Source organism: Podarcis gaigeae (genome assembly GCF_964106915.1).
Source record: "Podarcis gaigeae genome assembly, chromosome: 2".
Classification (NCBI taxonomy): domain Eukaryota; kingdom Metazoa; phylum Chordata; class Lepidosauria; order Squamata; family Lacertidae; genus Podarcis; species Podarcis gaigeae.
Genome location: NC_139679.1, coordinates 82,292,335 through 82,319,111, shown reverse-complemented (window position 1 = coordinate 82,319,111; position 26,777 = coordinate 82,292,335). Strand labels below are relative to the sequence as shown.

General features: G+C 42.1%; 2 protein-coding genes across 6 annotated transcripts in view; one reads left to right on the top strand and one right to left on the bottom strand.

The window, feature by feature from the left end:
- Positions 1-579: 579 nt before the first annotated feature.
- IL17RB (interleukin 17 receptor B) lies at positions 580-19,971 on the bottom strand. Of its 4 annotated transcripts, none has more exons than XM_083727060.1 (11): positions 19,806-19,971; positions 18,073-18,097; positions 13,848-13,973; positions 10,995-11,113; positions 8,281-8,407; positions 6,868-6,915; positions 5,863-6,014; positions 5,615-5,680; positions 4,797-4,881; positions 4,277-4,384; positions 580-2,271 (listed from the first exon to the last, which is right to left on the bottom strand). In XM_083727060.1, the coding sequence occupies exons 1-11, from the start codon at positions 19,875-19,877 to the stop codon at positions 1,760-1,762; spliced, it is 1,440 nt and encodes a 479-aa protein (XP_083583186.1). In that variant the 5' UTR covers positions 19,878-19,971; the 3' UTR covers positions 580-1,759. The 4 variants fall into 4 exon arrangements, with proteins under 4 accessions (XP_083583186.1, XP_083583185.1, XP_083583184.1 ...); XM_083727059.1 differs by lacking the exon at positions 19,806-19,971 and adding an exon at positions 19,537-19,649; XM_083727058.1 differs by lacking the exon at positions 19,806-19,971 and adding an exon at positions 19,503-19,646.
- A 6,077-nt stretch (positions 19,972-26,048) lies between these two features.
- The window catches only part of CHDH (choline dehydrogenase), a 41,387-nt gene continuing 40,658 nt past the window's right edge, over positions 26,049-26,777 (top strand). The window contains exon 1 of one of the 2 annotated variants that reach the window (XM_083727036.1): positions 26,049-26,670. The gene's annotated coding sequence lies outside the window, so the exon portion shown is untranslated. The remainder of the gene's footprint in view (positions 26,671-26,777) is intronic. The other variant, XR_014561265.1, reaches the window with a different exon arrangement.

The following is a 26,777-nucleotide window of genomic DNA, read 5'->3' as shown; positions in this document are numbered from 1 at the left end:
GGCCCTGGTCTAGCTCATATTGTGACTAAATTAATAATTCTCATTTAGTATGAGGGAGGGAGGTATACAGCTAGGGGTTGTCTCCATCTACTGTCCAGAACAGGCAGTCATATGATTTGTTTAGCTCACTTTTCAGTTCCTTTCTTGCCTCCTCCAGGATCAGACCAATTTTTCAGCTATTCCTCTTCAGCATTTTCTCTCAGAACTTAATTCTTCCCCTACTCATCATTTGCTCACTTCTTTCTTGCCTCTGTTGACTTCTCTTCCTCCACTTTAAAATAGGATGAGTGAGGAAAGGTGACAGCAAAGCTGATAAAAAATAGCATGTGTTCATACAGCCAGAGGCTTCTAAAGGTTATTGAGCAGGCACTGTTGAGTCCCCAGATGAGAGGTACCTGTCAGAACCGTGGGGTGAAAACCCAGCTGGACAGGCTCCAGCCAGAGCGTCTCCCTTCTCAGACTTGTCACTGTGGAGACCCATCAGTCATCCTCCGACTTGCATCTGCGATTCGAGCTATTTAGCAGGAGCGCACATTTGCTCAGCAGTGTAAACACAACAGATCAGGCTTGAGGTGTGGATACTGTACTATACTATGCATTTATTATACATAAATCAGGACAAAGAAAAACATGGCCTCTCTCCTTGTCGTTCTTCTCGGAGAGAGAAAAACAAAAGCAATACAGAGCGGATGTTCCGCTCATGGGACTCCAGCAATCTGTGCTGGAATGTAAACAGACATGTGACATGTAATAATCCCATATATCTGCAGCAAGGGTGGAATGCAATTCCCAACAGTACCAGGGTGATAATGTCCAGAACAAGAGACAGACACGAACAGGACTTCAGTTTCCCAATTGATAAAATCACCTAGGAGTGATGCAACAATCTACTAACAGTCATAGTGAATCTCTTTTCTTGCCATCTCGTCTCAAGGCCGAAGGTCCAGTAGTAGGTCACTGCCTGCCGTATTGTATAAACATTGCAGAATGGGCTGAAACCATGAGTCTCGTGTGTGTCAGGTTGTGATTATGTGGAATCTCAAATGGTCTCTTCTTTGGTTAACAGTTAATAAAGTTTGAGGGATTTTCCTTGCAACTTATGTCACACTCCCTCCCTGTCTCCCAGAAGCAGGAGCAAGCTCAGCTAGGTGCTGAGGAAATTAAAAGTTTCAGAATTTTATTCTGTGGAACATTTGGACACATCTGCTTCAGAAGCAAAATAGGATGAGCTCTAGAAGTGGGGGTACTAAAGGGTTCCAGGACAGCTTCTGCAGAGGATGTTTGGCACCTTCCCCTTTAGAAAGAGATGAATTCCTGAGGGCTGGGGACTTCCCTTCTCCCCATGCTCCCGGCATGAAGCAGGTAGATTTGCAAAGAACCGATTGTTTCCGCCTAGAGAGCTGCATCTTTGACTCCAAAGCCCTGAGGGGGCAAACGGGGGAGTGTTTCCAAGGTCAATAAATTTTATAAAATGCCCAACAGGGATCCTACTGGGCTTTAGGATGTAGCCTTGACGACCATTGGAGTCTTCTACACCATCTGAACTACGTGAGATGATTATAGTCAGTGCTTTTTTTCAGGCTCAAAGGTATGCAGTGCCGGCAACTTTTTTTTCCTAGAAGAAAAGCACTGATTATAGTAATTGTAATGTTATTCTTTATGCTAGTTATTGTGTGCTGCTTTGAGCTCTATATCATTGGAAAAGCAGAATGCAATTATTAAAATCAAAGATAGATCTGACACTAACTTTGTACCTTCACTATACTTTGTGCTCTGAAAGGTCTCTACAAAAGGAATCAATATCTTTCATTAGGACATACTTTGGACAAATATTCAAAGGACTTGGGAGACTGTTCGTTGGATTCTTTTCACTGAAAGAAACCACCATGTATTTATGGAGAGAAGACTGGTTTTTCCAGTCACTGCAAAAAAGGTTAAATGCAAACTTGAACATACATTCAGAGTTCCCACTGTGGCTGTCTACAGTTGTTCTGCAAGTCGAATCACATGCAGGATTTGCATTGTTTGGACTGAGAAAAATAATTTTATCAGCAATTTCTTTCTGAGTTGCAAGCCACTGCACTGGTCCCATTTCAGCAATTCTCAGTTTTTGCCATGCATCTATAATGACATTACTATGACAGCATTCATGTAGAAATTCAGCAAAAGCAAGGACAGTATGCTGAAAACATACTTCTTGGGAATATACAACAAGGATTGTAGCAGGTATATGTTGCATTAGTGGAGAAAGAGCCCAGTTTCTGCCTGCACCTGTTAACAAAAGTAAAACCCACAAACTGTTAAATACAACCTTTTGGAGCAAGCAAAGTTCATTGTTAAGTGCCTTTAAAAATAGCATTTGTTTTCTTGAACTTACAAAGCAGAAAGATTTGTTTTAAAATACACTTGTCTAATATGTACAAAATACTAAACATATAGAAACTACACCAAATACATAACTATTAATACCAGGAGGGAAAAGGTTTGTTTGTTAATACCCAACCTGCTCCTGTTTTTGTAGAGAAAATTGGAAGCCAGTAGTTGATAACACATTACTGTCTGCCATGCCTCAAACTATATATATATTCCATAAATTTGGGAATTCATTATTTTCCCAATCCTAGTCAGAAGTGTTTCATCCCTGAGCCTTCCAAATATTTGCTACAGTATTTGCCAACAAGTGCCAGACATGTATTTCAGTCCTATGCACACTGGCAGGAGGAGGGGGGAGCGCACGCCCCCAGCAGCGCGATCCCAGCGGGGTGCCATCGCGGCTGCCCCCCCTGCATACCACGCCCCCAGAATGTGCAGCATGCCACGCCCATGGGACGCATGCCATCCCGCCCCTGCCTGCTCTCCGCCCCCCAGTGCCAGAGCATGAAGCTCTGCCACTGCCTATGCATATCAACTCAGAATTGAGTTCCGTTGCCCTACGGTTAAATCCTAACCATACTCTCATATTAAAGAGTAAGTCACAATGAAGCTTACGGTACTTTGCTACCTCAATAAACATGGCTTTGTTACCTGAATAGCACTGGACTGGAAAAAAACTAGTTGTGAAATACCTGCCAGGCTACAATACACATATGATCACTTACATCTAACGTAGTGGGTTACAAGTTGTGTATGCCTAGTTCTAAAACTTGTTCAATGACTTTAAAGCTAACATGATCCAAAGTAGATATTCAAATATGAATGCAATACTGTGGTGAATATCATGGAATTAATATTCCACCTTTCTATGCCGTTGGTTGTAAACTAGTTTTATTAGTGAAACAATTTAATTAGAAATTGGAGAGCCTTGCTGCCTGAAAGTCGAGTTACCGTAGATTCCGGTGTATAAGGCAACTTGTGAAAATCTCCAAAGTCGGGGGTCACCTTATACGCCAGGTATGGTTGTGGCAGGTGGCGATGGCTGCGCAGGATGCAGCCAGGCAGCTGTGGGGTCGAGAGAAGAACCGGTGGTGACTCTTCCCACCCACCCCGTTCCAAGCCTTTGCCATTTCGCTCGCTCGCCCGCCCTGCCACCATGGGGACCGTTGGATAGCAGGCAGCTATCCCAAAGCAGCAGCAACTGCAGCCTCCCCTACCCGTGGCAAGGTGGTGCGTGGCTTCGGCTGGGGCTCCAGGGAGCTGGGCATCCCCATAACTGCCAGAACTACCAGCCGGTGAGTGCATCCCCCTGCTTTGCTGGATGGCCGATCGGGGCTCGCCTTGCCTCGCCTCAGGCTGCTGCTAGTTGGCTGTAGGCGGGGGTAGTCTTATACAGCGAGTATATCCCAAACTCTATATTTTAACAGGAAAAGTTGGGGGTCATCTAATACACCCAGTCGCCTAATACGCCGGAATCTACAGTACCACTTCTCCCAAATGTTCTAATCTCCAATTTCCCTCTGTACTGGATACAAGGGAATGACGGCAAAGGAGAGGTCAACACATAAAACCTCAGTCAGCTTTCTCTTCTACCCTCCCCTTGAGAGAAGATGCCAAGGAAGAAGAAAAGGCTCTGTTCAAGCAAGAATATTTGTCATCTCATATACACTCAAGAGCTTTGTCTCTCCCTCAAACTGCTTACAGAAGTACATCAGCTTTGCAACCCTTGTAGTCGCAGCAAAACAAAAACACATATACCATCCTTCACACAAAGTGCACAAGTGCATATTATTTTAGTGTAGGAAAATTGCCATGTGTGAGAGTGATTGAGTCTAAGGAACCAAAGTGTTTCTTAAAAAAAAAAAAGCCTTATGGCTTTCTCTGAGGAAAGACAAAAACTTACCATACTTCCTCTTGTAATGCAGTAGAGCAGCAACCATGCATACTATCAGAAATAAGGAAGCAAGTAGGCAACAAATAATTATGTAATTGCCTACAAAATCTGTTGAGACTAGAAGAGAAAAAGAATTGTCAGTTGCATAAGAAACCAGTTGTGAATAAACTTATAAAGCAAAGGCCTAGTATATAAAAAAGCTAAAATTGGCTTTTCTACACCCACAAAAGCTCTTTAAAAAGGTAACTCAGTTGGACATCACTAAGAAAAGTTAGAAAGTAAACTGGAAGCAATGTTCTAAGGCTTAACAGAGGCAGGAACAGATAATTTCCCCTAAGAAGAAGATCATTGGAGAAAAAAGAGATTTGACCAAGGTTAAAAAAACGAGTCCCTCTTCCTTCCACTTCATCTATTCCAATTTTTCCTTCATATTCCCCCTCTGCCTCTTTCGTCCTTCTGATAAAGACCAACCACTACACCAGCTTACTGTTGCCTACACTGAAGTGAAATTCAGCAGGTTTCAGCTAACCATCTGTAGGTTCTTCAGTACACAGCTCCTGATGCTCTGCATGTCGTGGGCAATGACCTTCGCATAGTGGAAAACGAGGAATTAGCTGGAAGATTTAAAATAAACCCACAATGCAGCTTAATTATGTGCTCACAAAAATATTCTTTTTATTTTTCTTAACAACCTTGTTTCCCTGATTGGCCCCTCCAATTTCTTATTGTAGTACATAAAATAAAATTCAAATCTGAAACTAAGGACTGTATCCAAAGGCTCTGACCCTCTGACTAAAGTAATCTTCCTCCAGCTAAGGGAGGGGACCTTTGGGTACAACCCAGTATTTCCTTAAAAGATTTGTTTTCTTGTTCAAACTTGACACAAAAAGGCTTAGCACAGTATAATCCTATACATGTTTACTCAGAAGTCAGTCACATTATATTCAGTGTGACTTACTTCAAGTGTAAAAAATGATACTGGTCACAGTAATCCTAACATCTGAACTGTGCTGTTAGTGGTGGGGCGGGAAGGATTCTCTGTCACCAGTAGCAGGGGATTGCATGACAAATGCCACAGGTAGTTTAAATCCTAAATCCCCTCTCCAAAAGCATATTATTGTTTCAAAATTTAAAAAAATGGGACTGGGTCTCTTTTAAACAAACATGTATTTGCGTATAACGTACAGTTAGCCCTTTAATATGGAAAAAGGTCTGAAAACATGTGTCAGGGGTTTTATTAGATTTAAGCAGTAGTATGAGAAAGCACATGCAGAACGATAATTAGAAACAGTGTCTAGAACTCACAATAGATTTGTTTTTTCCTTTTAAGCTGAAGTTAGATTTTACCTCTTTAAAGGTTCTGTTGCTTTGACCAGTCAACAATATTTTTTCAGAAATTCTAGTACCATTCCCCTAATCCAAAGAAAAAACAAGATAAAAATTATATGCCTAATTATTACATATAGCTGCAAAAAAGCAAATACTCATTTGTACAGAGCCCTTTGGATTCTTCTTCTTTTTGCTTTGTAAAATTCTTGACTATGTTTCTTAAAAGCAGTAAATTTGCACTAATGCTTGTTACTCTCTTCACCTACCTTGGTAACCACGATATGATCATACAGGTCACCTGATGGGTCAGGCTCATGAAGGCGGATTACATATTTGGAACAAAAGGGACTTGCTGTAAAGTTCACTACCACTTCTGACTTCTTGTGGCATACTGTTATATTTGGGACCCATAAGCTTCCTGTGAAATAGAGAAGTGTCTGATAAAATCTTATGCCAAAATAATTTCTATTGAAATTTCAGTAGTCCTTAAAGAAGGGTTATCCTACATGGTGGTGGCCTTCCTATGTTGTTGGACACCCAACTCCCATGAGGCCCAGCCATCGTGGCCAACGATCAGGGATGAGGAAAGCGGTAGCGCAGCATCTGAAAGATGACATAATGGCCACTCAGCCATAAAAAGGAGGCGCACAATTGCTGCTAAGGCACCATACCCAATCAGCACTAAACATACAAAAATCCTACATGTTCAGTTAAAGAACTGATGTACTGTAGCACTGATGTTTCAAGTGCTTTACTTCAGATTGCCAACCACCTTGCAGAGGTAATGGGGTGGAAAGGTGGGAATCACCTGTTTTGAATAATGATCAAATAGCCCTGAGCCACTCCTCCCACCACTACTGCATTCTGCTTTCCACATATTGCATCCCAGGGATAGCCTAACTACTGTAATTGATGCTTTGGTAACTACTAGGTTAAGTTGCTTGAAAAAGACGTCTTCATTGGATACAACCCATTACAGTGGTACCTCGGGTTACATATGCTTCAGGTTACAGACTCTGCTAATCCAGAATAGTACCATGGGTTAAGAACTTTGCTTCAGGATGAGAACAGAAATCGTGCTCCAGTGGCGTGGTGTCAGCTGGAGGCCCCATTAGCTAAAGTGGTGCTTCAGGTTAAGAACAGTTTCAGGTTAAGAACGGACCTCCGGAATGAATTAAGTACGTAACCAGAGGTACCACTGTATTTGAAACCCTCTTTTTATTTGGAATGAAAATACTTTTCAACATCACTAATGAATAGTTTGCACTTACCTTTCTCTATGCAGGTTTTACAGTATTTTAACACACTGTCTTTACAACCTGAATTTAAATAAAGAGTTTTTATAATTAGAAACTGGGCAAACTTTTTATATCAAGATACAGCATATTAACTGAAGAATCTCATTTGCACAAAATCTTTTCAGAATGGAACCTAAATGTCAAATACTAAACTGTTGGTTCACCTGGAAAACAGATATTAAGGAATCCTATCATGGCAACTGGGACAACAGGTGGCACTGTGGTGTAAGCCACAGAGCCTAGGGCTTGCCGATCAGGTTGGCGGTTCAAATCCCCGCGATGGGGTGAGCTCCCATTGTTTGGTCCCAGCTCCTGCCCACCTAGCAGTTCGAAAGCATGTCAAAGTGCAAGTAGATAAATAGGTACCACTCCAGCGGAAAGGTAAACGGCGTTTCCGTGCGCTGCTCTGGTTTGCCAGAAGCGGCTTAGTCACGCTGGCCACATGACCCGGAAGCTGTCTGCGGACAAACACCAGCTCCCTCGGCCTATAGAGCAAGATGAGAATGCAACCCCAGAGTCGTCCATGACTGGACCTAATGGTCAGGGGTACCTTTACCTTTACCTATCATAGCAACTGCAGTAGCTTTAACAAATACTGCAGAAGTATCTTACAATTGCTTTGTAGCTCGATGAGCTTTGTCAGTAAAAGAATTCTCATATCACTCTGTTTAAGGTTGTGTGTAATTGTAGTAGTGATAAGGGGGAAGCACTGTAGCTAAGTAGCAGAACACCTACTTTGCAGAGGCACCAATTCAAGCTCCTGGCATCTCTAAGCAGGGCTGGGTAAGGCTCTTGTTTGATACTGCTGAGCTGCTGCCAGTTAACATAGAGAGCACGGCACTAGATGGCCCAGTTGTCTGCTTGGTATAAGGCAGTTTCCTATTTTCCTTTTCTTTTAAAATGTTTCAGTATCCCAATCTTGAAATAAATATATTTTCAATGGTTAGGCTCACTTTAGTTAACAAAATATTTTAAAATGTCAGAGAAAGGTTCATTTTACACATTACACAGCTGGGTTTGCCATCACATGGATAATTAATTAGCAGCATGCCTTGGCTGATCTCATTAATTGGATAATTCATGCATTTATTATGCATCCATGTTGGTTGCATTTACACATTGCATTGGAGCCAGAAAAGCTTCCTGTGTCAGAGAAAACTTAGCTGGATCCATTACTTTTTCAAAGGGGTGTGTGTGCGCAATACACACATATATATCATATTTCATGAATGAAAATATTATGATTTGGATAAACTGAAAACAGCTTATGGTTCTCCTTTTAATAGCTGTTCGTTTAATTTGAAGATAGACTGAAAAGCCCATCAAACTAAACTTACAGCAGGTATTTTCATGTGAAAATATTTAAGATCACATTTGTTCAATTACCTGGAGAAAATCGTTTTATGTGTTTTTTAGGAGGATCAAGACCTGGATTTGGTGGTGGTAGGTTGAAAACTTCAATGTGGTATTCATTATTTTCATCTACTGGAAATCCAATATAGTAGAATTGCCACTGAAATAAGACAAGTTTGAAGATCATGATATATTCATATTTGAGCATATTTTTGGAACAAAAAATGAAGATGCTAGAACAGGGGTCGGCAAGGTTTACGTTGCCTGGGCTGGTTCACTGGGCAGGATTGTGCGTGCAGCCGCAATTTCCAGCGTCTGCGTCTGTGCAGACGCGATTTCTGGCACCACAGAAGCGAGTCCCCACACCACGCTGTACCGCTTTAGCACAGTGTGTGGGGACTCTCCAAGTGGGCAGCTTGATTTGGGGGCGGCTCGTGGGTTGGTTAAATAACCCCCGTGGGCCACTTGTGGCCCATGGGCCTTAGGTTGCCTACACCTGTGCTAGAACATAAGCAAAACAAAAATGAATACAGCTTTCTTTCTCCATTTTCCACAAGTGACAATGTACCCAAATGAAGTAACGAACCAGACATTCTCCTGGTTGTATAGGAAGGCTTAGTGCAACTGGAGCTAAAATGAAGCATCAGGATGGACAATATGTTTGAGCATCTCAATAGGAGATGGTCACTTGATTGTGTCACGGTATTTTGGGGAGCCTAAAGCTTAGTTTGGGGGCATACCCCCCATTACTTATTCATTCAAAAGTACATTAGCAATTATTGGAATGGTTCCAGCATGTTTGAAATGTCTTGTGCAAAATGAAGGGATGGCTCAGATAAGACTGTAAGCCATTTAATCAGGATGCAACAATCAGCAGTCACAAACAGCAGAGTACTTAAGCTTATAAGGATGCACACTTTTGTTTTATAAAATGAGGACCATTTTCCTTATCTGTCTGAATGCCAAAGTTAAGGTAAAGGTAAAGGTACCCCTGCCCGTACGGGCCAGTCTTGCCAGACTCTGGGGTTGTGCGCCCATCTCACTCAAGAGGCCAGCGCTGTCCGAAGACACTTCCGGGTCACGTGGCCAGCGTGACAAGCTGCATCTGGTGAGCCAGAGCCGCACACGGAAACGCCGTTTACCTTCCCGCTGGTAAGCGGTCCCTATTTATCTACTTGCACCCAGGGGTGCTTTCGAACTGCTAGGTTGGCAGGCGCTGGGACCGAACGATGGGAGCGCACCCCGCCGCAGGGATTCGAACCGCCGACCTTTCGATCAGCAAGTCCTAGGCGCTGAGGCTTTAACCCACAGCGCCACCTGCGTCCCCTTAAACAACTGCAAATTTCATCTCACCTGGATGGGAAAATACCAAAATTACAGGGGCAGAAGACTGGTTGCTTAAATCAGAAAAAGATGCTTTGGCCATCTTGATATTGTAAAAAAAAAAAAAAGGCGAGCGGCTACTTAGAACTGATGAAAACCCAATTCATACACGTATACATACACTTTTCAGAATGAGATTTTGCGGCCTTAAATAATACCAGTTTCTTGTCTGGCTTACAATTGGCCCAACTCATTTCTGTATCCGACAGACTGATCAGGATATAACAAACAGGAGCACCAGCTATATCAGCCAGAAGCTTCCAAAGGGTTCCCAGGAATATATTTGGATACATCAGTATTCATTGGTATACTATTCTTATCCTCCCTGCCTCCTTCCTACAGTGGGATAAAGCTGCTGCAAGGAGGATGGGAATCAAAGAAAAATCATCCACAACAAAACACAATCTTCCGGCTTAACAAAATCACAAAATCCAAAGTGTGACCTATCCTATCCAATAGTCCAATAACATATTTGGACAACCCCCTGGTTATTGTACTCCACCCTTTTTTATAAATAATAAATAAACAAAAATAAATCATGTCAGATCCCAAGCTAACCTTGACATTTATGTTGTTGTTGTTCCATCAGACCAGTAAGTCAGTGGATAGTCAACACTAACAAACCAAAAGTAAAATTTTAAAATATAAGCCACAGAAGCATCAGCCATGTGTTTTGTTGGGGTGTGGGTCTGGCTGAATTAAGTACCAAACAGATAAATGGATGATAACCAACTAAGTCAGGAGTCAGCAAACCTTTTTCAGCAGGGGGCCAGTCCACTGTGCCTCAGACTTGTGGGGGGCCAGACTATTTTGGGGGGAAGGTGAATGCATTCCTATGCCCCACAAATAACCCAGAGATGCATTTTAAATAAAAGGACACATTCTACTCATGTAAAAACACGCTGATTCCTGAACCGTCCGCAGGCTGGATTGAGAAGGCGACTGGGCCCCATCCGGCCCCCAGGCCTTTGTTTGCCTATCCATGAACTAAGCCATACTCACAGAAGGCTTAAGTCTATTGATTTAAATGAGACTACCAGGAGTATGGCTAACATTATATGTCAACCATCATGCCTGTATGTGCTCTTAGAGGATAGCTATCTGAACCATATGGACAGATTTGCTAAAATGTGTTAGGATTCTGTGTTTCAGTGCAGAGAGTTGTGCTGCAATAGCCTTCAAGCTTCTTTCATTCCTGCAATCTTGTTATAGTTTGCAGTGTTTGATTCTCTGCCTGTTCCATAACCATATCGGTTTGCGGGCTCTTATCTAGCTTTCTGGCTGTAAATCCTTAGATAAATTAAAATGAATTCACATTCTTCCCCATTGCCCCACAGCAGCACAATACAAAATCATTTTCTTACTTTTTCACCACTGAGCATGGTTTGGTTTTGAAACCTTTCTGTGTAATCACATCTAATACAGCTTCGACTTCCTTCCTTCTGCAAACATATCTTGGAGGCTTTCAGGAATATAATGCTGCCTGGAAAGAGAACAAACAAAAAACTTGCGTTATCTTATTTGTGTTTGAAGTGTTATAGAAATACTAGCTGTTTACTAGGCAGTGCTCTGGAATTCTAATACACCCCGCCAAAAAAAAATCTGAAGTTTTGAAATCAGCAATTAAAATCACTGCAGTGGGAATGCCGACCTATTAAACAATTCTGGAATGAAATATATGAAGAAATCAAAAAGATGTTTAAAATATCTTTCAGTAAAAAACCGGAGGCATTCCTTTTAGGTATAATCACAAATGATATTCCTGACAATCAAAGGAAAGTATTCCTTTATGCAACGACAGCTGCCAGGATGCTTATAGCAAAAAATTGGAAAGGGAGAAAAATTCCATCAATGAAAGAATGGCAAATTAAATTTTGTGAATGTATACATCTGGCAAGCATTCATAAGGGGACAATCGGACCAGAAATTATTAAAAGAATGGGGATGTGCTAAAGAGTATATGAAAAAACATTGTTCTGGGGTAAGCATATCGGTATGTAATGAATGATGCTTTGCAGGGTTAAAGAAAAAGAAATTTGGTGTAAAAAGTATAAAGATAGAAGTAATCTACATTAGACACAACAATTTAGAAAAAGTAAAATTTTTGAGGTCTTAGAACAAAGGAAGGAAGTCAATATGTGTATATGTATGTAATGACTAGATTAGAATGAAGATATGGTTTTATTTATGCTTTTTTGTTTTTTTATTTCTTTCTTTTGTGTTCTGTTTTTGTTTCTTGTTTGTATAGTTTTATTTTGGAATCAAGGTTTGTAATTTTTGTTGTAATTTTGCATTGAAAATAAAATTTATAAAAAATAAAAAATAAAATAAAATCACTGCAGTTTTGAAAGATTCAGTCTGCTGTCTTGATTCAAAGTGGCACCCAGTTGTCTCCAAACAGACAAAAACCTCCTTCTTAATCTCAGGAACCATTGTGCAAATTCTTGTTACAGCAAACAAACAAGTATATATTAATGTCCTAAATCAGGGGTGAGGCACTGGCTCTTTAGATATTGTTTGCCTCCCAACTATCATCAGTTTCAGCCCAGCATGGGCAATAGTCAAGGATGATGGGAGTTATGGTTCAGCCAACATCCCAACCCCTGCTCCAAGTAAATATGCAGTTAGTGCCTCTCCAAATTCACACAAAGCTGCTTCACAGAGTGACATCTCTGCCCACCATTATGTTTTGTTCCAGTTTCTACCACGTGTATCTGCATGCTTTAAATGGTGGTAAACATGTGTATGCCAGTTGTGTGTTCACAAAGGACATAAAAGTATTTTTGTATGTGCTTATTGGCTAGATGCCGGGGAACTGAGGAGGAAGAGAGCAGGGAAATAAGGAACTGGGGTGTGAGTTTAAGATTTCAACACCCACCCACACCAAAGCATTAATCTAAGATAAATAATCAAATCAGTATTATGCAAATCAAGGCTAGGGGAAAGTGACCTTGTTGTGGTCAATCCTTCTCTTTCTCGTACTGTATGTGTGATTATTTCTCACATATCTGATCAGTTTTACTGGGTTTCCCCACACAGGTTTAGAGTTAAATAAGTGAATTTAGATATACACACCAGGCATACATGTTACAATCAAACCTCAGATTCTGAATGCCTCCGTTTTGGAACGTTTTGGCTCCCAAACACCGAAAACCCAGAAGTATATGCTCCAGTTTTCGAACTTTTTTCAGAACGTCCGATGCAGCTTCTGCTTGAGTGCAGAAAACTCCTGCAAGCAATCAGAAGCTGTGCCTCGATTGTCAAACATTTCGGAAGCCAAACAGGCTTCTGGAATGGATTACGTTCAACAACTGAGGTTTGACCGTACTCCCTATTTTAGGAGAAAGGCTGTGGCTCAGTGGTACAGCACCTCTCTTGCCTCACAAGGTCCTGGGCTCAATCCCCATTATCTTCAGGTAGGGAAAGTCCCACCTGAAAACGAGGAGAACAACTACCAACGTGGACAGTACTGGGCTAGGTGGACCCAATGGTCTGACTCAGTAATAGGCAGCTTCTTATGTTCCTAAGTGATAGGTGATGGTGAAATTGCTGTGTAATTAGGAATGCAAAGAAAGCACCAACCGCAGAGGCTCTTAAAGCACACTACATATTTTCTTTTATTGCATTGCATTTATGTAAGTGGAAACAACCTTACTCTGAATATTCCTCCTCCCCACCAAACTGAAATGGAGCCCCTGGTTCTATTGCTAGCAGAAGTCAGAGCTGAAAGGGCCAAATCAAAGCAGGATGGACTGGTACTCTTGATGTATGTAAACATGTTACACTTCAAACTTGAGTGCAAGATTTGGTGTGGGCTACACTATCCATTCTGAAGGAAATCAGTCCTGAGTGCTCATTGGAAGGACAGATCGTGAAGCTGAGGCTCCGATACTTTGGCTACCTCATGAGAAGAGAAGATTCCCTGGAAAAGACCCTGGTGTTGGGAAAGATTGAGGGCACAAGGAGAAGGGGACAACAGAGGACGAGATGGTTGGATAGTGTTCTTGAAGCTACCAGCATGAGTTTGACCAAACTCCAGGAGGCAGTGGAAGACAGGAGTGCCTGGCGCGCTCTGGTCCATGGGGTCATGAAGAGTCGGACACGACTAAACAACAACAAGAATAAAAAAGACGGCCTCTATCCAATTTTATAAATGAATAAGAGTTTATAAAGTATGAGTTTCATAATCAGTCTGTTGCACTAACTACGAGACCTACCGTCTACACCAAGGCTCCAGGTTATATTAAAGTTGCACTTTCCCCGCCTCTCAATGATCTTTGCATCGAGGCCAGAAATATCTGATGGTACAAATTCGTGCTCCTTCAGCAGCTCAATAGAAGGCCCTCGGAAAGACAAAGAATCAGAGATCAGTGCGACCTAAAGGATTACCTATTTTAAAATAAACACTGCTATATCCCGACAGTTATCCAGAATCTTTAATAGTTAGTATCACTTGGCATTCAGGATTCATAGTACTGGCCAGGACCCAGAAAAAGACATAACATCAAAACATGGAATATCATGAAATTATTTTCCAGCTAATGGCCATTGGGGGTAAAGTTCAGGTGTGTAAGCAAAACAAAAGCAACTTGTCCCAGTGGCACGGGAGTGCACATATTCTGCTGGCTACTACCTTTTCTTATGGATTTACCCCCACGCACAAACCTAGGAATAAGTGGCAGGAATAATTTTAAAAGAAAGCAGTGAATGAAACAATATGAATATATAAAGTGCCAAATCACTGCACTGTTCAGCTGTTTTCACTGCTTTGTGGCAGGCTATGACACTGTAGGTGCTTACGAGAATTTGGTGGGCTCACTGGCTTCCAGAGCAGGCTTTCTAGTTAAATTCTGGAATTTTAAACGAAAGTGAGGATAGCAAGAACTCCATCATTACTACTCCACAACCATCTATGTGTAGTGCCTTCCAATTGAGGGAACATATATATAATTTAGCATCCCCTGTTTGAGTTTATGCAGCGACAAGCGGGTTGCTAACTCGCTTGAGTCCTATCAATAATTATACCTTCCTGGTTGATATTCCCTTTCTGTCCCTCTTAAAGAAAACGCACATGAATCTGAATCATACGAACACAAACTACTTTACTATCAGATTCATTCAGGTTCACAGAGTTGTTCCTGAAGGCAGGCTTAGGTTACATAACAGATAAACTATATACAGCGGTACCTAGGGTTAAGAACTTAATTCGTTCTAGAGGTCCGTTCTTAACCTGAAACTGTTCTTAACTGTTCTTAAAGCTACCACTTTAGCTAATGGGGCCTCCTGCTGCTGTCGCGCCGCCGTCGCGCAATTTCTGTTCTCACCCTGAAGCAAAGTTCTTAACCTGAGTTACTATTTCTGGGTTAGCGGAGACTGTAACCTGAAGCGTCTGTAACCTGAGGTACCACTGTATAGATAATAGTGAGTCATGAGAAGACTGCATCCGAGCAGTTACCAGTTAACACTCCTAGCAGCAACCAACTGACAAAACTGCCTGCCACATAGAGGCAGTTAGTCCTCTCAGAATGTTGGACTTGACTGGCAGCTTTATATCCCACACCAATTCAATGGATAACATTGTTAAATGCTATGATTGTCTCTTTCAATGGATGCTAGGTGGCCATCTGTCTGGGTTTCTTTAGCTTTGATTCCTGCACTGCAGGGGCTTGGACTAAATGACCCTTGGGATACTTTCCAACTCTACAATGACATTATTTACCTCAAATGATATCAATCAGTGTTAGTGGCCCTTCACCCTTTCCACAAGTGCCCTCTGGCTGTATGACAACACAGTAAAAAAGAAAGTAAGAAATGCAGTAAGGAAAGCAGGAAAGTAAGGAAAGCAGTGTTTAATGTCTGGACTAAATACAAAGACTTATTAGAAAATAAGACCCCGAGGTGGTTATCACCTATGGAAGCTAAAGCAGTGAAAAGACCCAATAAGGAGGTCAAATGGCCAAAGTATTAGGAAATATTAGAAAGAGATGGAGACAATTGGAGATTGCCGAGTTTGGAGAAACTAAAAGATAAAGTGCGAGATTGACTACATTATGCTCAGATTAAAGAGGCTTTTAAATTGGATAAAAGGTTAGGATTCCAGGTGGAAAAATCGAAATTGGAAACAGAACTGTTAGAACCTAAGACTAATTACTTTCAAGAATGTATAGCTTGCTGCTGAGGTGGAACACACAGGATGAAACGGTTAAATCAGCTATGATAAAGTGGGCACAGGACATTGGGTATAATATCATGTTTGCTGACTGGGAAAAGTTATGGACCACCGGTATGAAGTTTACGGCATGTAATGCCTCGAAAGAAAATATTATGAAAATGATATATAGGTGGTACATGACCCCAGTCAAGCTAGCAAAAATATATCACCTGTCAGATAACAAGTGTTGGAAATGTAAGGAAACTGAAGGAACATTTTTTCACCTCTGGTGGACTTGCCCTAAGGTTAAGGCCTTCTGGGAAATGATATATAATGAGCTGAAAAAGGTATTTAAGTATACCTTTCCCAAGAAACCAGAGGCCTTCCTTTTGGGCATTGTTGGCCAGAGGGTGTTAAAGAATGATCGAACACTATTTATGTATGCAACAACAGCAGCAAGGATACTCGTCGCCAAATATTGGAAAACTCAAGATTTGCCCACGCTGGAGGAATGGCAGATGCAACTGATGGACTACATGGAGCTTGCAGAAATGACCGGCAGAATCCGAGACCTGGGAGAGGAAGCCGTTGAAGAGGACTGGAAGAAATTTAAGGACTATCTACAAAAACATTGTAAACTATATGAGTGCTAAGAAGGATGAGAGAATTGAAAATAACAGGGCCCATAGAGTTAGTTGATAAAATTATGAGAATGAGTGAATTTTACGAGAGAGAAAAAGAAATTTTGAATAAACATTGTGTTAAAATTAGGAACCTAAGACTTAGATAAAAATATTCAAAGTTAGGGACAAAATATTGGAAATGTGTATAATAAGAATTGAAACAAGGTGATAAGTTGCTGGCTAAAGTTTTGTAAATTAGAATGCAAGAGCGGGAGATGTGAGGAAGTCCAAAAGATGAAGAAAAGATGGGTATTATAAGATGTTAAATTTTATGTTTGTTCTTTTTTCTGTCTATTATCTGTTTATTCTGTCTTTTCTCTATTGTACTAACAAAACTCTTAATAAAAAAATTTTAAAAAAAGAAATGCTTCACAATACGACCATTAATTAAATTTAACTTTAATTAGTAAAATTTTAATTAAATTAAGCTATTTATATATTTTTGTAATTTTGCCCAGCTCTGCTTTGATGCAGAACTTTACTTTTAAATTGCATGTGTCAAGGAGTTCTTCTAAACCTCCCATTGATATATTTATTAAAGCATTCACATTAGCAAACAGAAGGCAAATTCTTTCAGAGCATAAAATTCTACGCAGTGGTGGAAAAGAACACTAAAGCGTAATTATTCTGTTTGGGAACAACCAGGGATGAAATGCCACTTCATTCATTCCAAGAAACAGCACAAACCAAGACCAGGTTGAATGGAAATACTGCATAATTGCTTCTGGTAAGTTGTTCTCCGAGAGCTGTGTGTGCCAGACAACTGAGGTGGTTGGGTAGGAAATGGCTTGTGCCCAACACATAAAATGTAACTCTGCCAAAAGGCCCCTATTAGTTTCTCCTCTAGGTTTTTAGAAAACTCTCACCTTCTTTAAGTCAGTATAAATGCTGAAAATCTTCCATAGGGATGCAGCATTGCTGAAGAAGTTACACTGAGTCTGGTTAACAGCAACACATTTTCCAATCACCATTCTAACATGCATTGCCACCAGAAGCAGGGCCTGAATCCTTGCCAACTGTTGACTAGGGTAGGGACTGAACTTCCTCTATCTGAATGTTTCCCCAGGATTTGAATGATCTCTTTACATAAAAAACCAAGAACCCCTAAACTGTACACATGATCCAATTCTGATACATTTATTTCAAATGTTAAGTTTATGTGCTTGGATTTTAATTACAGACCCTAACAGTGCTCCCCTTCACCCTATTCATTATCCCCGCCCCCCAGTCCCTGACGGATAATCCGATAAATTAGGGTCCAGCACTCCATCTATTACACCACAGTGACTCAGGAATCACCTGCCCTTTAATCACAATTAAAACTAAAGATTATTTTTGAGACACTAAAGGAAAAACTCAGTCATAATCTAATACATATAAGTTACCACTCACTGCTGAAAACATATATTTTGTTTTTCAATATTTGTTGTGGAAATAAAAAAGTCTTTAAAAAGAATCTGAAGTACATTCTTAACTTGCAATTTTGATATCAATTGATCAAAATTGGCCATAACCAATTGATCTATAGGTTAAATCTTGCAGCAATATCCAACATACAATAGGATTGCACTGATAAAATCTTAAAATACATTTTTTATTTATACATACCATTTTCTTCGTAACACTCAATGGACTGTAATAAAAAGAAAGTAAGGATTAAAAGAAAGTAAGATTTTTTATTTTTATTTTTATTATTATTATTATTATTCCCTGCCACGGTTTACAGATAAAAATAAGAGCAGTTAAAAACATAGGAGGAAACAATTAAAAAACAAACTGATATAATTAAAACAGCACGGCACCACCCATTTCATTAAAAACAGTCAGTTCCCATAAATCTGTCAGAACAAGAAATCTTCAGCAGCGAGAAAAAGAACAAGGAGGGAGCCACTCTAACAACTACAGGGAGGGAGTTCCAAAGTCTGGAAGCAGTCACTGAGAAGTAAAGCAAAAAAACCCCAAAATGCTACATAGTCCTAGTAAAATAAAATTCCAGTTGTATAGAAACATGAATTTCACAAGGAAATGTGAATTTTATGAAGCTAACAATCACCCCTCCTATAAAGCCCTCACTACTGGGATAAAAAAACATGTATTTAGCAAACAATGATCACAACCAAAGTGTGTTGGCATCAGTCTACCCTGGGAGACAATGGAAAAGTGCACTTCAGGGGTAAAGTAGGAATTAATAAATCCAAGGATTTTGAAAATAAGTACTGACACAGGCTCAGCATTCATTCTTCACCACAAGATCTCCCAATACTAAACTACATTTGGGGCCCAGTATCACTAGCCACAACGATTCTGGGAAGAAATATGCCACTTTTGGGATTTCTAGCTAGCTGGACTCTATGCTTTTGTTGACATACAGAGTGGCACTCACCTCCACATTGTCCTTCCTACAGAGTTTAAATGCAGGGATTGCTGAGCTTGTATTACCATTTTTAAAAGAAATCCGATACTCTAACCTAACCAATTAAACTTTTAGTTGACTATCCAACTACAGTACTTAAAACATTTCAGCCGTATATTTCACGCCTAATTATTATTTTTAAGAGAAATGGTTTAATTTATTCCTTGCATTTACAGTCTGTCCATCATCAAATAGTGGATGGATTACAAAGATAAAACATTTGAAGTTAAAGGTACAATTGAAACCTTTAAATAAAAACCACAAAAACAATCGGTATCGGCTTGAGGCAGCAGCACAAAACTGCAGGGCACAAAAATGCACAGCGATATGAGTTTGGTTACACACATCCCCGTGTCTGTATTGAAGATGTTGGAGTGCAGAAGATGAGGTCCCAGGTTTAGTTCCCGCCAGGTCGGTCCGGTAAAAGCTCTGGACTGAAAGAAACCCCAAGCGCCCTTCCCGCTGCAAGCACTGCGAGTTGGACCGGTAGTCTGACTCTGGTCTGAAAGCATCTTCGCATGATGGTCCTACTGGCATCCCAGAGAAAAAGGGAGCACTGTGAGCGCCGCGCCCCACAGTCACCTTTGACTGGACTTAGCCGTCCAGGGGTCCTTTACCTTTTTACCTTAACATTAGTATTACTCCTAACATTTAGGTACCGAGGGATTCGCACGATCTCCGTTCTCTGGGAAAAGGAGACTCGGTAGCACGACCCTGCTGCGCGGCGCGAACATTTCGCTCCCATCCCTGCTACCGTTTCGAAAAAGAGGTTGCAACTTGGGTAGACAAGAGCTAAGTTATTACAGGCAGAAACCCGACAGGGGCTGCGCTGCAGGCTTCCCCGAGATGACTCACGCGGGGAGGGCGGCAGCTGCAACCCGCAGCGCACGGCGGAGAAAGAATAAAGGGGCTTTGAAGCCCCGCTTACCTGCCGAGCTTCTCCCTCAGAACTGCCACAGTTCAGCCCCGCGCTCAGCAACAGCCACACAGCCGCGTTCATGCTCTTTCGCGTCTGCGTCTGCGTCTGCGCCTCCGCCTCCTTGTTCGCTTGCTGGCTTTCCTTCCTGGCCGCCTTCCCGCCATTTATAACTTGCCTCCCCTCGCCCCCGCCCCTCACCGGCCTCCGGTCAGCCGGCAACTAGTTGCTTCAAGGCAGCCAGTAGCCAGGACTTCAGCGCCTTCGGCACCAGCCCTCTCTCCCACCTTCCTGCAGGGCTCGAGGCCCCGAGTTCATGAAAACCAAGCGGCCGAGATTATTTCCACGTGCAAGCTTGTTTGTTGCAGTTGCTCGGTCTTTGAGAGCAGCAAAGAGCCAGTTTTTCTTTCTCTCTTTTTAAGTGTCTTATCTGCCGTCATTGGTCAGCAACTCCAAGGTGCCCAGGGGTCCCTTCGCTCCAATAAAATATTTGAGGGGGCCGCCCCTCCCCCCAGTTGGTGGCCATTGCCAGGGCCGGATTTAGGTTTGATGAGGCCCTAAGCTACTGAAGGTAATGGGGCTCTTTACATGTCCTACTGTCCTTTGTCAACAACAAATTGTCGCTGTTTTTATATGCTGTATGGTAATTTATGGCTCTAATAGGTATCTAAAGCCATTTGCACATAACAAAATATGTATTTTATCAAAGTAATTGTTATAACCAGTCCATGCAGAATGTGCGCACCCTATATATAGAAATGAGCAAACCAGTGATATTTTAGGGAACAGGCTAGCGGGCATACTTACATAATAGGAGCGTACACAACACAAAACACTGTTGCTGTGTGTAGGTTTCATTCCATTTGTTTTTTATCTTATATTTTGGAAAGGTACATCCAGGTACATTTTTGGGGGGGCCCCAAGAGAGTGGAGCTCTAAGTTATAGCTTGTTTAGCTTATACGTAAATCCGGCACTGGTCATTGCCATTCAAATGGTGTGCATGCCTCTTGTGATTGATTATGCGGCACAGGGCTTACCTGTCCGTCCCCACAATAATATTCAAGTATTCAAGTTGTCGCCCCAGTCAGCAGCCTGCAATAAAGTTCCTTTTGAAAAATGCTGCTCTGTTATGTTTCATGAGGGGAGTATTAAAGCTTATAAAATGTTGTTGAATTATGTTCCGCGAGAGGAATGTTTTTGAAGGCTATATTAAACTATTAGGGCAAGGGCATGGCAACGGATAGCTGGCAGGTCTTCGACAGGAGCATACCTTGGCTCCCTTGCACCCTCTGCAAGGAGCTGTATCAGAGACCCCCCTCATCATTTGCAACCTTGGTAAGGAGATGTATCCGTGCTCCCCCCCCCCTCTTTGGCAAGGAGCTTTACAAGCACCTCAAAACCAGGAGAGACCATGGATCAGGACAGGGGTGCCAGCTTGCATAAAATAGGGGCAGATAAGCAGTGCTCCACATAATTGAGCACATGACACAGCACACACAACATTTCAGTGGCAATGCTCATCAACTTTGGGAGGCCCTGGCCACTCACTTGTTTTAGTGGGAGTGCTGATGTTACCTTGGCCCCTAGCAGTTGGCTCCTATGGATCAGAAACTCAATGGGGAGGGCCCCCTGCAGAGCTGCTGCAGTGGGCCATGCCAGTGACCAGATTCCTCCGCCAAGGTGCCCAGAGGAGCCTGTGCTTCTTGCCTGGCTGACCAAAGCATCAGAGGAGTGCCTGAGGAGTACATGGACAGATGGGCTTCTGGTTGCTCTGAGCCAAAGTGAAGAGACATGATTTTTGCGGGGGTGGGGGGTGAGCCTGCACCCTGAGCGGGGCCAACCTAACCAACCCCTGGGTACACCCCTGCTCTTAGATTACGGAGACCCAGAGCTGATATCTCTGCTTAACCTCAGCAAGCTACTGTGCAAGTTTTTAGGTGTGTGTTTGTTGTAACAGACAAGCATGACAACCTTCACAGAATGTATTATTGAGGCTTAAGCATTACAAAACTGCTAGTCCCTCAGAGTTATCTATGCTGCTTATTCCGTATGTGCACTATATCTGTATAAAAGAGCCACCATAGGTCCAGACCCCCCCCCTTTTATTTTATTTTATTTTACCAACAGTCTACTTGGCAGCCCTTACAGGGGTCACTTCTCACTGTCATTTTGTACACACACACACACACACACACACACACACACACACACACACAACTCGGGCCTTTGATCATTGGCACGGGTGTGATTTTCTTAATGTGTGGAATGTAATTGGGGGAATCTTGCTACCCTGTATTTTTCCAAGGAAAGTGGCAGTTTTAAAAATGCCTCTGTACCATGCAGAAATAATGGGAGGTGCACGTAGTTTGTACCCTGGGTTTGTTTATCTAATAACATCATAGTAACATAAGAAGGAGCCATATATGAGGTCAGAGTATTTGTCCATCTAGTCCAACATTGTCTACCCTGACTGGCAGCCACTCCTCAAGGTGAGTCAGAGGTATTTCCCATCATCTGCTAGTACTCCTTGTAACTGGAAATGCCAAGGACTTAACTTGACATTTTCTGCATGCAAAACAGGTACTCTATCATTGGTTCCTACCTATAAATGACAGGCCATAATTTTGCTCTTCTTTTGTTTGAAATAAAGTTCCATCTTATATTGAATTCCTCTAAGCAAGAATTCACAGACTTTAGTTTGTTGGGTCTGTCGTCTTAGTTACATACAGGAAGTAAGATCTGTAAATCCCAATCAATTTTTTGTACACGCATTCACACAAATAAAAGCAAACTGTGCTTTTATGTTGTTCTAAAATTATTTGAATGTGTTGTTGCCAAGTCAAACCCTTTGGTATCAAAATAAAAATGTCCAGTAGGACCTTATAGACCAGCTTCAAGAAGTGTGCATGCACACCAAAGCTTATACCAGAAGAAACTTAGTTGGTCTATAAGGTGCTACTGGATATTTTTTTAATTTTTAAAATTTCTATTTCGACTGCATCAGACCAACACGGCTACCTACCTGAACCTTCGGTATTGGGTAGGTTATAACAATTCAAGCAAAATTCCAAGATACTGAATAGTACACTCCTGTTTGGGATTATTGTCCTCTTGCATCGTGTGCGCAGCTTTGGGTGGGATGCACATAGAGTGGTGAAGGAGGAAGGGGACACCTGCCTATAACCAACCAGATCAGTCAAATCAACCCTGGAGATCAGTAGGGTGACAGATATCGCAGCCAGACCGTGCTCACATCCAATTCCAATTGAGATGTGCCCATTCATAAACCAGCTTCTGGATAGGAGTTGCAAGTCCATGGCCAATAAAATGTCTAGGAGAGAGGGACAAGCCCCCCCACCTCGATTCCTTGTACACCAAAAATACTGTATATACTCTTTACATAACATAACTATATTGCCTAGAAGAAGGCTGCTACTTAGCCTGCACTTACTTTGTTCAGGTATTTGTTCCCAACCCTATGAAACAAAGCCTTGGAATTCTACAGTAGTTAATATAATTTAGCCATTCACCCATGCTTCACAGTACAAAATAATTCCATGATAAAGAGAGCCAGCAAAAAAAATGCACACAGCAGAATTATATCACTCAAAAAAGAGTACAAATAAATGGTATTCTTTGAAAGAGATGATATAGTTACTGGTTAACAATATTATTATAATAGTTAATTAATACATTTCTGTTGACTTTTAGCTTAAGTTTGAAATAATGGGATTGAGTTTCAGCCAATGTGGACAGTCCTTGCTTTAAAAGTTGGATGTTTACCAGATTTACATTAAATAAGTTTAGCAGATTTGGGTACTAGAAGTATAAACATCGCAATCACAGATAACAGCTGAGTACATAGACTTTTATCTGTTAATGTAGACTTTACTTTGGAAACTAAAAGTCAACTGAAATTTGAATATGTAAGAGTGATTTGATTACTCCCATCAAGTAATTCTGATTCATTTCATGAGACGGTGTCAACCCTGCAGATACTGAGTGCAATCTAGTGATCTAGCTATACAGTTAGGACCAAACGAGACAACATGTTATTTCCATCTTTATCTCTTTCATGCCTGTTTTATTTTAAACAAAAACAAAGAAACAAACAAGGGATCTGGAACATTAAAACACATGGTGGAATAGTCCTCAGGCTATTCTTCCTGTGCCTCTGCCAGACATTCCTCTCTATTGTAAGGTTACCAGATTTTTTTCAATGAACCCGGGGATGCCTTTTTTTTTTTGATAAGAAAAAAGTTATTTTTAAAAAATTAAGAATTAATATATTCTCTTCTGTGGTAAGCTCGGCCACATGTCCTTGCCCTCCCGGTGCTCTCCTACCTCTTCAGCGGCAGCGGCGCAGCAAGGTCGGGTCTTCTTTCTTTTTTCTCCTTCTTTCTCTCTCCTCCTCCTCCTCCTCTCCCCTTTCCTTTTGTATTGGCTCTGGGGTTTTGCTGGCCCCGGAGCGCCACTAAGCAGTTTGCTGGGTGCTCTTGCTCCTGGTTCGATTTGGGTCGCGTGCGGTGTGTGTGTCACTGGCTCCCCCAGTTGATGCGCCAGGCATCCCCAGTTCCCCTTTGGTAGTGGCAGCGGCAGCAGCAGTCTCAGCAGCCCAGAGCAAGCCTGGTAGCTTCAGGAGCTGCTCGCTGCCAGGGTGCCCACCATGTTGCTTCACCGGAAGTCCCCATATAATGTGTCTTGTGCCGTTGAACCAACCATGCAACATTCATTCCCTACTAATAAATCTACAACACTTAAAGTATAAATCCGGGGACATAAAATGAAATCCTGGGACATTCCGGGGATGGATTTTGTCAGGGGACAGATTTGTAAATCTGGGGACTGTCCCCGGGACACGGGGATGTCTGGTAACCATACTCTATTGGGCCTAGCCGCACTATACATTTAAAGCAGAGTCATACCAGTTTAAACAGTAATGGCTCCCCTACCACTAATCCTGGTAGCTGTAGATCATGGGTAGGCAAACTAAGGCCTGGGGACCAGATCTGGCCCAATCGTCTTCTAAATCCAGCCCTCGGACAGTCCAGGAATCAGCGTGTTTTTACATGAGTAGAATGTGTGCTTTTATTTAAAATGCATCTCTGGGTTATTTGTGGGGCATAGGGATGCGTTCACCCCCCCTCCCAATATAATCTGGCCCCCCACAAGGTCTGAGGGACAGTCGACCGACCCCCTCCTGAAAAAGTTTGCTGACCCCTGCTGTAGATTGTTAAAGAGTTGTTAGGAGACCCCTGTTCCCCTCACAGAGTAACAATTCCCAGAATGGTTTAACTATCATTCCCAGTAGCTTTGACAGGAATAGGAGGGTCTCCTAACAATTCCCAGCATGTTGAATGAACTACAGCTCCCAAGAATCTCTGGAGGAAACCATGTTTGTTTAAAGCACTATTGTTTAAAGTAGTCTGCAATGAGAGAACAACTCCCAAATTAAAATATTTCATTTACTAATGCTGTCACTAATACTATCAGCTGGAAAAGATCCAGATGGTTAAGTAGAATTTAGAGCCCACTGATGTCAGTGTGAAAAATTGGTACCAATGATTTCTATGGTATCTAAATGAAACTTAAATCTAACACTATATGTAAATTTTCCAAAAACATATCTGAAAGAGTTAAATTGCATGCAGTAACAAGAAATTGGAGCTCCATTTTACAAAGGGAAAAGAAGCACAAAGGAGTTGTTTCCTAACTGGTTGAGGAGACCCTAGATTAAATGCTTTGTAAAACGCCTATGAAGGGTATTTTTTGTGTGTATCACCTTTCCTGTAACTTTTCATGTTTCAGTATGCAAATGAAATTGATTTTTTGGCTAAGGCTGGTGGTACAGCAGCAATAAAACAGCTATCACGTTTGCTAAAGTTAAGCAGTCCAGTATGATTTCAAATTGGGATGAGGAAATGCTTGTCGAGATTCCTGCATTGCAGGGGTTTGGACTAGATGACCCTCAGGATCCCTTCCAACTCTACAATACGATGGTTCAATCTAAGTCATTTAGTTCAGTGTTTCACCCAAACCGCTGGAGGCTTCAGTAGAAAAGGAGATATGGGGTCTTCGCATTAGTTCTTGGACAACAGCAGTCAGAGAAGGAAGTGGTGTAACACGAGGGAAACAATTTATGGAAGCATAGTTTTCAGGAAAGCAAGGCAGCACAAGGTATGATTGCCCACGTGTGTGTCTTTTCATCCTTTTCAAGTTACAGCTGAAGCGCGTTTCCTTTTCTGTGGAACTCCTAAAGTCAAATAACTATTTCCTAGGAAGCGGCTATATTTATATCACCCCTGCCATGCTGATATAGAAGAAAAGCGGGGGAAGGGAGACGGAAGCGTCGAAAGAAACCAGATGCGATCTGGAAAAACCTGCACGGCATGCTGAGATGTTTTCTGCTGCGGGCTAACTGCAACTCAGGGACACAACGGCGCCATTCATTCGGCGCGCTTTTGTCCCTCCCCCTCGCCGAGAGAGAGAGAGAGAGACGAGCGGGGAGGCCGGGCTCCTCTTCTTCCCACACAGAGCGAGTCCAAGGGGCACTTGGACCGATTTCCCGAGTGCGCGACCGAGAGAGGAATTTTTCATTTGGACTTGGCAAGTCCTGTATATATATTTGTATACTGTATATTTGGTACAAGGGTCCAGGCCGGCCAGCCCCCTTTAGGAACACGCCCCTTTCCAATGCCTGCCTGCCTGCTTGCTCTTTGGACTTGCCAAGTGCCCGTCAGCCCCCCGTCAAAAAAAGTTGCGCGTCTGCGCAACGGAGAAGGAAAGGGTGCGCGGGGTGGCGAATGAGTGAGGGAAGCTGCAGAGACGGCGGAGGCGCCGGTGCTTTCGGGGACGAGAGAAGGAACTTCGGTTGGTGTGAGTGGGTAAAGTAAAGTGGCTGGAGGAGAAAACAACAACCACGAGCCTGGCCCAAGTCGGCGAGACTGCGGTTGGGAGAGAGAAGGGCCGTTAGGAAGGCGGGA

Coding starts and splice junctions, on each gene's coding strand:
- IL17RB (XM_083727057.1), bottom strand. CDS start 19,414: ATGCCAGTAGGACCATCATGCGAAGATGCTTTCAGACCAGAGTCAGAC. Junction 5,681..5,862: donor ATCATATCGTGGTTACCAAG/GTAGGTGAAGAG, acceptor TCTTTGGATTAG/GGGAATGGTACTAGAATTTC. Junction 2,272..4,276: donor GCATTACAAGAGGAAGTATG/GTAAGTTTTTGT, acceptor TTTTGTTAACAG/GTGCAGGCAGAAACTGGGCT.